The sequence below is a fragment of the Antennarius striatus genome, chromosome 12 (assembly GCF_040054535.1).
Source record: "Antennarius striatus isolate MH-2024 chromosome 12, ASM4005453v1, whole genome shotgun sequence".
Classification (NCBI taxonomy): Eukaryota; Metazoa; Chordata; class Actinopteri; order Lophiiformes; family Antennariidae; genus Antennarius; species Antennarius striatus.
Window position 1 is genome coordinate 17276784 of NC_090787.1, and position 10261 is coordinate 17287044.

The 10261-nt window shown below is 39.6% G+C and overlaps 2 protein-coding genes across 3 annotated transcripts; one reads left to right on the forward strand and one right to left on the reverse strand.

The window, feature by feature from the left end:
- Positions 1 to 88: 88 nt before the first annotated feature.
- spryd7b (SPRY domain containing 7b) lies at positions 89 to 5426 on the reverse strand. The gene is made up of 5 exons (XM_068329415.1): positions 5270 to 5426; positions 3512 to 3628; positions 3030 to 3196; positions 2406 to 2508; positions 89 to 1292 (listed from the first exon to the last, which is right to left on the reverse strand). Exons 1-5 carry the CDS (start codon positions 5373 to 5375, stop codon positions 1195 to 1197), a joined length of 591 nt encoding a protein of 196 aa, XP_068185516.1. The 5' UTR covers positions 5376 to 5426; the 3' UTR covers positions 89 to 1194.
- Positions 5427 to 6250: 824 nt separating this feature from the next.
- On the forward strand, positions 6251 to 8381 carry trim13 (tripartite motif containing 13). Of its 2 annotated transcripts, none has more exons than XM_068329224.1 (2): positions 6251 to 6317; positions 6940 to 8381. In XM_068329224.1, exons 1-2 carry the CDS (start codon positions 6285 to 6287, stop codon positions 8140 to 8142), a joined length of 1236 nt encoding a protein of 411 aa, XP_068185325.1. In that variant the 5' UTR covers positions 6251 to 6284; the 3' UTR covers positions 8143 to 8381. The 2 variants fall into 2 exon arrangements, with proteins under 2 accessions (XP_068185325.1, XP_068185326.1); XM_068329225.1 differs by lacking the exon at positions 6251 to 6317 and adding an exon at positions 6324 to 6848.
- The last annotated feature ends 1880 nt before the right edge of the window (positions 8382 to 10261 follow it).

Sequence of the window (10261 nt, forward strand, 5' to 3'; positions counted from 1 at the left end):
ACTTATCAGCCATGACAGTCGTTCTCAAACGTGAAGAGGTGAGTTGCGAAGCCGGACAGCCGTAAAATAACGACAAAAAAAAAGAGTATGCCTTCAAACACAAAACTTTAATAGCGAATCAATAATCGTTGGATTTGCTTGTAGGATAACATTATTAGTGCAAACAAAGACAAGCTTTTGTTTTCGGTCACACTTCTGCAGCTGATATGCAATGCTAATACAACACAACAGACTGAGAATTTTAACCATATAATCCTAATCAGAGACAACCATCATAAACTATCATATCTGACCTTTAGAATAAATTATACAACTACAGATTTCAAGACTGGAACCGTGTGGGTAGACTAAAAGACTGTTCAGATTTTTTTTTTTTAAATAATCGAAATACATACTAGTGTATGACATTTTAGGAATATTTCACTTGGTAGAAAATTTGTGTGGGAGTTGGGTGAAAATGATCATCTGGCTGTTCTCTTGTAAATGCACTGGTCTACTGGAGTTTGTACTTAAAGCTCTGTGAAATGAATTAAAATGTTTAGCAATATCCCTGTATTTGATTGTATTTTCAATTCAAGAAGGCAACATTAAAACACAAGGGATATTGTTGATGAACATGTGAGCAATGACAGGTGACCTTTCATTAAGAACTCTTCCTGGTCTCTCAAGCTTTGACAAAATAAAAGGGACAAGTCATATTGAACAGTGGCTCAAATAAATAAAAATAGGGGGCATATGCTGGGATGTAAGTATCATTTAAGATGCTACGTATTTAAAGAAGAAAAAAAAAAGGACATAAAGCAATTTCAACAAACATGGCTTCTTATCCGTAACAAAGGAGACTTTTTACCTCCAAATCTACTTCTGGCATTTACATACAATTGATATTTTAAGAAATGATCGAGAGTGTTTCAGTTACTTGAAGGTGATTACAGATGACACAACAGGGTGACAATTTTCCATCAATACTAACAGCCGATCATTGTTGACCGGTGACCAGAAATCCCTGTTTCTTCAAGGATACTCCACAGTAAATCCAGAGCAGCAGCAACAAGACAGAGTAGCCACAAGGAGGGGACAAGTTTTAAAGCCACAGACTGTATTATGCAATCAAGGTCAAACTGTAGAGTCAGAGATTACTATGAGACCTAAGAGGATGACGATGAAAAGAGGTACTGAGGATGAGGAGCTCCTTTAGAATATCTGTTGTTCAAACAGAATCTTCTCATATCCTTGTGGAGGTGTATGATAGAAGTCACTGAACTGACAGTCTAGGATGGCGCTGTCATCCACTGGAACAAAAGACAGGAAACACATGTTCACATGTTAAAACGCATTTTCCAATTAGCACAATTTTAAAAATTAACTTGTGCATTTTTGCTGCTCAATAAAGTTATTATGTACACACAAAGTCAAATACCAAAGCAAAAATGTGTATAGTTTCACCAATAAATCATATATAGTGGTGTACATGCCAAACCATGAAAGAAAATCATGAGTGACGGTTCACACACCACAGGTTTAACTTTAAAAAAAAAAAAGTATTAGATTGTTGTGGTGAGATGATGACGAGAGATTATTCTGTTTTAGGAGTAATAATATGAAGAATAGCTAACATTATTTTCTTTATTGTGCAAAATGTTCTGCAAAGGCAGTACAACAACGTAACCTCTCAATCTACAAAGTTGACTTGTGTCTAAAGTTGGTACTAATGTCAATCTCAATCTGAATGCCTTCAGTCAAACACCCACAATAAAATAAATCGTCCTCATGTTGTTCACCAGCTGTGTGATATTGTTTCTTGATCTTCTTACTCATTCATTTCAATATCAAGTCGTTCACTGACCTATGAGATACTCGACACGTCAGCCTCTCTAAAGCTCTCATAAAAAGTAGTTCTCAAACAAACCCTGAGGCATACACTGAGAAACAGAACCTATGCTGAACAGATAATAGAAAGTGGACATTGTTGTACATAAAATCCACATTAGAAAAACGTTGGAAAACTTCAACTATTTAAAAAAAACTATTACAATAATACAATAATAAAATGGCCAAAGATAAACCGTTGAGTAAAATAAAATGCTGCAGCCTTTAACCAGAATAAAACTTGACTGTCTCCGGGGCGAGTTCAGCCCCTTTTCACGATAAATTCTGCTTGGACAAGTCCACATCATTCATGACTGGATGTGAGGAATTTGTCTGCAGTCTGATATGTACTTAAAACCTTCTTGGATACCCCACAACAGCCCTAAATGAGCAAAGAGGTGTATAAATGTACAAACACAGCCCTCTAGTGGAATAAAATAGCAACAATGGCTCCCCAGCAGGACTTCGCTATGCTTATATAACAGGAACGAACTCTTGGTAAACTAGAAGAATATCAATCGTACAAATAAACATACCATAAACGACAGGGTATACAGTTCCTCGGATCCCTGAGGCAGGACAATGCATGTTTTTTCCATTCAGATATAAATTCAGCTCCACATGGTCGTACGTTATACCCTGAGGAACATAGAAAATGGAATTAATCTTTGACATTTTGGTGGAAATATGACCACACATTTAAACAAATTTAACTTCAAACCTTCATATATATGTTCATATAATCCACTTATTCAAAATGTCAGTTTGTTGCCCATTGAAGATTAACATTGTTGCTCTTTTCTATTCATAGGAGGAACAGGAAAAGCTTGGAAAAGCCACAAAGTTTAGAAACAAAACAAGGTATGTGTATGCTTTTCTCCCACAGCATTCTTCGCTTTCCTTTAGTCCTGCCCTTTAGTCGTGGACTGGATCGAGACGGTTTGAATTTCTCTGCATAATATCTTCAGTAAATGGTGCTTCCATCCAATGAGAAAATGCATCATTAATTAGATATCAATCTGCTGGATTGTTTTTACTGTAACACTTTACAGTTAATAAAGTGCCACTACATGAATCACTGGACCCTCCAAAGAAACACACGACCTTTCCCATATAATTCAAAGTTTAGATATTCAAAGTGAAATACGTTTTGTTCTTACCACAATGTCGCCCTCCTGAGGGAGGCTGTTTGCAGGTAGACGGTTCTTCTCTTCGTTATTGTGGTAAACTGACCCATCATGCCTCAAGACGAGGCTGTTTATGTCTCTGCCCATAGGCACTTGGTTAAGATTAACTTTCTGCGTTGCCACACCAATTCCCCATACACCTAAACACAAAGCACAGAGTGAGTGTCTGCAAAGTCTCAAAGACGAAAATGATCAAAATGCACATTTGCAACTGAATGCTATAAGAAACAGCTATAATAAAATTGCTTTGCATAAAGTAAAAAAAGCTAACTGCTTGTGCGTTCCATTTTCACTGACTCTGTTATTGAACAGAATTCCATCAGTAACCACTATGTCTCAAGATGGCGTAGTGTCTAAAACGGTAACATGTCAAATCAACAGCTCCCGCTGGGAATGAACCAGAATACACCAGTCTGGTAAGAACAGAAGGCGGGAGCAACAAGCCAAGTGCTTACCAGTGGACTGGATTTTAAACTCAAAATAACTTTTGTTCTGGTGCAGAGGAGCGTTGGCCAGACAGCCTCCAGTGCCACATATCCTCCGGCCGCTCTTTACAATCACAACATCTGTGCCTGCAAAACAAAGGCAGGGATACATCTTGAATTCATAAAATTTATTTAGGTTGCCTTCCTCATTACATTTTTTTCTTCTATGAGAAACAGTTTATTTATTTATACAACGAATGTAAATAGTGACCCACACCTGTAACTATTTCCTATAGCCCGGGATAACATTTTCAAATGGATCATTTATTATTTTATTATTTTGTAGCCAACAATTTTTTAAAAATTGTCAATTGATTACAGTAATGAACAGTTAACATCACAACAGACCCATCTGGTTAACTGGAATTTTTTTGTGACATTATTGTTGTATTTGAAGACAAAAATTTCATTTAAATAATTTAAAGCTTCCTTTAAATGAGATAAATTAAAATCAAACAAAGTCTTCCTTAAATTTTTTTTGTGGATGTTTTTTGCTTCTGTTCAAAATACAGAAATATATGTTGCACATATGACAGCTTTCAAGCTCTCCCGTTGCAGAAAAAGTTCTCTGCGTTCACCTTAACATTTTCCACATTTTGTCACATTACAGCCACAAACATATTTTATCGGAATTTTATGTGAAATACCAACACAAAGGGTCACACAATTGTGAAGTACAAAGAAAATGATACATAATTTTAAATTTTAAAAATAAAAACATCACAAAGTGCGGTATGCTGAAGTATTCAACCCCCTGTTGTCTCAATGTTAGGAATTGCCTTCAGAAGTTTGCCAGATGATTGCTGAACGATACTATATTGACCTAATGATGAAATAGAGTCAACCTGGGGGGGCTGAATACTTTTATACATCCCACTTTTTAGTTTATTTGTAAAAAAAAAAAATCATGTACAATTTTCTTAGTACTTCATGAATGTGTGCCACTTTGTGTTGGTTTTTCACATACAATTCCAATAAAAGACATTTGTTTGTGGTTGCAACGTAACAAAATGTGTAAAAGTTCAAGGGGTAGGAATACTTCTACAAAATACTGTATCCGTTTAAGATGGGCAGGACTACCTACAAGCAGGATTTAACATCACTGCTAGTTTTGTTCACCAATTATAATCCAGTTTGCAAGATTTCAGATGGAGCTGGCTGGGAATAGACTTTTCAGTGAAGTTGATGAAACATTGAGTTCAATAAGTATAACTTTAAAGATAGAAAAGCTTTCCTCTCTGCTACTTTGTGGATGTCTTAATAAGTTAAGAGGTAGAGACACATCTAAGAATACAAATGGAAAACTACATGAGACACAAACTGTTATTAAAAAAGAGTAAGTCATAAAATACTCAAAATGCTGTAAGTTAAAGACATTTGATATTATAATACTACATGCTAAGACACAGTGCTTTATAAACCTGATGTTTTCCTTTTCAAAAACAGCACTATAATTAAAATTGAAATAAGATAAGCAGACATCAAGAGATTGATTCTGAAACCATAAACTGTTTAAAACACTAGAATGGTTTGGTATCAAGTGTATTGAGAGGAAGCTATTAGTAAAAGTTAGATAGCTGTGGGTAACCCTGAGCTAACGACTGATGAAGGGGGCTCAGCTAATGCTAGCAGCGGAAGTAGCAACCATCAAGCTAACCACAACACAACCCAGTTTAAACATCAGCTACACGAACGTCAGGTCACAAATCCACAGACAAACTTAGTTACCCATGTGGTGAGTGTCTAACTGAACGGTGGGCATCTCTTTGAGGGGAATATGCCCCGATCCGCCATCCCCGCAACAGCCTAGGCAACACGTAAATATCGCTGCCATTCTTTCCCCGATATTAACGTCTCAACATCCGGAAACAACCTCATTCCAGCGAACCAAAGAGCGCTTCTTGATGAAACGTCCCCGAACAGAACAGCGACACCCAGCGACAGTCCTGGGAACTACAGCAGCCCCTGCTACCCAACTGTATCCAATCACAGTGGCTAAGATAGGCAGTTGCTCCTGATGGCATGGAAACAAGGGAAGAAAAATCAAGGTCAGAATTTATACACGTGACTAAGTAACTATTGGGTATCGATGTTACATAACCACCAACATATAACGCGAGTTTCACAAAATATAGTCATGTTTTAATGAACAAATGGTGACTGGGCAATTCATAGTTGAACAGCATCCCCTGACATTGGATTGAGATCAGATGGATGAAACATAAAATCGATATTAAAACGTCGCTGATTCACGATGTAAGCGGCGTCCATAAGTTTGACAGCTTTGTCTTCTGTGTGCCACATGTGAAGTTTGCGGGTTTTTTTTTTTTTTTATTCAGTAGATGTCGCAGGGTGCTTTCACTTACAACCTATATTCATTCAAAAACGCATATAAAATTGGGCCAGTATAAAAATCTACGACGCAAAGCGAGGATTAAAACCTAGTTGACAGTTTTTCACGCTGTAATGTTTTGCATAGCAACAGCCCCTCCCCCATCCGACAATAAGGGACCGTCTACATGTTACCAGCCTGGGGCGAAAAACGCACACATCCGATTGTCCATAATATGAGAGTGTAAAATAGAAATATACGCTTAAAAATCACTTTCATAACGTTTTAGTACAGAAATAGAAAAATAGTGCTTCTTAAGTACAGGAAATGTCCATGTTTTATTTTTTGTGCGGCTCGCAAACGGTTAACTCTTTACCCGGAAAGGGCGAAGTCTGCACAGCAACAAGCGCCATGATTGCGTTGCACCGAGAGCCTCAGACGCTGGTGAGTGATTCTTGTGGTCCAGTTGTTGCATGTTACTATGCCCTTGCAAAATCTGTCACAGCTCTTACCTCAGTACCTTGCCAACAGGAGCAACGCTGACGCAAAGCTCTTTTGTCAATAATTTGTCGCATTGGATTATTTTGAGGGTCGATCATTTCGAGCTCTACTCAGCGAAGACAGCGCCTTTCTTGGATGTGGGAATAAAAAAAAAAAAAAACTAAAAAAAAAAAAAAAAACCCTTTTGATCTCCTAGTTAAGAATTTAATGGGTTTGACTAATATGCAGCTTGGCTTTGCACAAGGTTTTAATTTTGTGACAGTGGCTGTTCCTGCCGTCAGGCGGACAAACTGAGCTCCTGCCAAGCCTTTACGCACGTAAAGCGACAGAAACTGGGTTTGAGGATGGGAATACTGCACACAGTTGGAACCTGACTGCAAAAATCTGTATCCTTTGCGATCCTGCATGATTGTCTTATGTCATTTATTGCCTTGCTTGTGCTGCTACTTGAGGCAGTATCCCTTTGAGAATGGGGTGCGTATTTTTCAGATGTTAACCTGCTGATTTGTTTGGGTTTTTCTAACTAATAAAGGATCGATGTGATGTGTGCGTAATGTGTTTCCAGGATGCCATGGACCAGCTCGAAGAAGAACTTACCTGTCCGATCTGCTGCTGTCTTTTCGAGGACCCAAGGGTTTTGTTGTGCTCACACAGCTTTTGCAAGAAATGCTTGGAGAGACTCTTGGAAGGGAGCCGAGGTCCCGCTTTCAGAACACCTTTCAAATGCCCGACATGCCGCAAAGAGACGCCTCATAACGGCGCAAACAGCCTGCAGATCAACTACTCACTGCGGGGAATAGTGGAGAAGTACAGCAAAATAATGGTCATGCCCAAAACGTCTGTCTGTAAACGGCACTGCGGCCAGCCTCTTAATATATTTTGCTCCACGGACTTAAAACTCATTTGTGGGTTTTGCGCAACGACAGAGGACCACCAGGGGCATAAATTCACCTCTTTGGAGGAGGCGTACGAACAGGAGAAGGAGGCGTTTGAGGAGCTGTTTCACACCGTGGAGGATTGGAAGAGCGCAGATATTCTCTCCCGCCTGGAGACGCTTCAATCCGGCAAGAAAAACGCGCTCCAGGCGCTGACGAAGGACGCGTCAGTGGTGAAAGACTATTTCGACAAAGCCATTAATTCCCTTGAATGTAAAAAAAATGAGATCCTCTCCGATTTCGAAACCCTGAAGCTGGTGGTGTTGCAGACCTACGACCCGGAGATCACCAAACTGAGCACCGTGATGGAGGAGCACGGACGTGCGCTCACCCAAGCCGAGTCCTTCAGGAGCGTCACCGACCCGCTGTCCTTTCTGCAGCACATGCAGGAGTTCCGGGAGGCGCAGGGGGTCTTCAGAGGGACTCTGCCACCCCCTCGGAAAAACCTGGACGTCGGTAGACGTGTGCTCAACTTTGATGTCAAAAAGTGGGACTCAGTGAGGCTCAGCGAAGTAGACAAGATCTCTGTCACGCAGGAGAGGGCCTCCAATCCCACGGGGGGGTCACGCAGGACTATACTTCTGTGGATCATTTTATTCTTCAGTCTGCTGTTAACGTGTCTGTTGCTGTTTCAGCCTCACACACTCGCAGCTTACGCGCATTCGCAGGTCGAACTGTCTCTCACTGCCGTTTCCTCGCTGCTTTCCCGCGCTCCCGCGTACCTGCAGGAAATGACTGACACGTGGACCCGGGTCACGTGTGTAGCTCAGAGATATAGCGTTGTATTTATTGAATCTGCCATCGATTCTATTGATATATTATTTAATGGTTAGCCCGTGGATGAAAAGCCATTCCACCCAGGTCACCAGTGGGATAAAGCGTTAGGACACACCGAATTCCACATAAATACAGCCTGGTTCACAATTTATTTTGCACAAACAGCAACTCCAGAATCAGGTAATAATCCAGTTTGTAATCACATTTTAATCGGACCTGTCCCTTCGTGTAGTAAGCTGTCATTCTTTGTCCAAGATGATCTTTTAATAAATGAAACGAAAAGCGGTTTAAGTCACTCCCGTGTTTTTGTTTTTCTATCAGTGTGACAGGGCAAATCTGACAATTCAGGGACACACACACACACACACACACACACACACACACACACACACACACACACACACACACACACACACACACTTGCATATAAACGAACACGGAAAACAGTCCTCCCACCATGATGTTTTCATGACACCTCCAACCCGACAGCTGTACTTCCACTCGGCCGTGACGAGTGTCATGCGTGGACAGTAACTCCTCTGTTGTTACTGTGGAAACGCGTGACTCGTTGATTGCGTCACGGGTGGGTCTGTAAAGTCAGACATCCGCAGGCTGTCACCGACACAATGCTGGCCTCCTTCCTATCGAGCACATGATCATAGAAGTTTGTGTGAAAGGATAAAAATCCAAACGCAGTCGGGTGAGAAATGAATGGACTTCAATTCAGAGTGGCTCCGATTATTGGCTTCTCGCCGGTCATGTCTTTATTAAAATAGGTCAGAAGCAAAGATTGCGCCCTGATCCCGCATCCTATTTATGTATTTCATGTAGCAGAGATGCATTTGCAATAAAATATTCCAGGATCACACCACAAAGTGAATCCGTGATGTCAGCACTGAGACCATAATTCAGGACGTACGTCACGACACGCGTGAACATATATACAGTATATATATAGCCTTCTGTTGCCAGGCAAAGATGGAATAAAAAATAATAACTCAGCATTAATATTTTAATTGTCACAGCACGCACCTTCAGATGTATTCTATAAATACGACTTGAATGTTTCAACTCCAGGACGCATGGTGGAACACTTTATGTCAGACTTTGGCAAACAGTGAGGATGAATTAATAGTCTTCATCATCCGTTCATCATTCGAAATGATCAAATGTCTGCGTGGAGTCGACTTCCCAGCATCTGGTAACATTTCTGTGGATGAGGTTCCTCTCTGTGCGACTGCTTTATGTCTTCCATGATAGAAAACAACTCCTTTATTCTGGATTGGAATAATATTAATGTCACACACGGTCCATTTTTACGCTTCTGGGAGAATGAGGCCGCGGAGGAAGGATGCTGATTCTCTGCAGATATCCAGGGAATTAAAACAAGCAGCATGGGTATAAAGCTGACGAATTATGAATAAAGCATATCTATCTTTAAAAAAGTGAAACTTAATAATTATTTGTCTATATGACTACAGTAAATTAATTCCAAGCCGTACATCACAATATATCGCATCGACTTTTTTTTTAAAATCTCGACACGCAAGTTTCTTTTAATTCAAATGAGTGGAGTTATTGGTATAATGAATAAATGACTGAATTTCGTTGCCGGGTTTAATATTTCCTCTCATCTGTCCGTCATGTGGTCACGTTGTTTTAAAATAATCCATCTTTTCTAGTTAAATACATTATAAAGGCCCGATTGTTCCAAAATACAGGCCCTACGTAAATATTTCCTTGAAAAATGTGGCTATGGTTAGAAATCTATCCTAAAAGCCACACAAATTTTATTTTAATCTTATAATTTTAGTAAAACATCTTCACTAAATATAACGTGTTTATAATAGTCATTGTGGGAAAAAACCTTTAAAATTGAATGGAGGCCTAGTAGGCCAAATAGGGCTGCAGCTTCATGTATGTCCATGGGCCGGCCTTGATGTTATCACAAACGGTCCGGATCAGCCGATAAATAGTAATAATAATGTGTATTTATTTTCTATTTTCCGCGTCAAAGCAAATTCCGATCCGTATACGAACCCATTTTGTGAGCGAATAAAACCACCCATCCGTTTTTTTAAATCTTAATATTCAAATGTGAAAAAAAAATTTATTTTATAATTTATAAAGTGTGTAGTGTTTTTTTTTTCTTTTTGAAAACCATTTATTTACCAA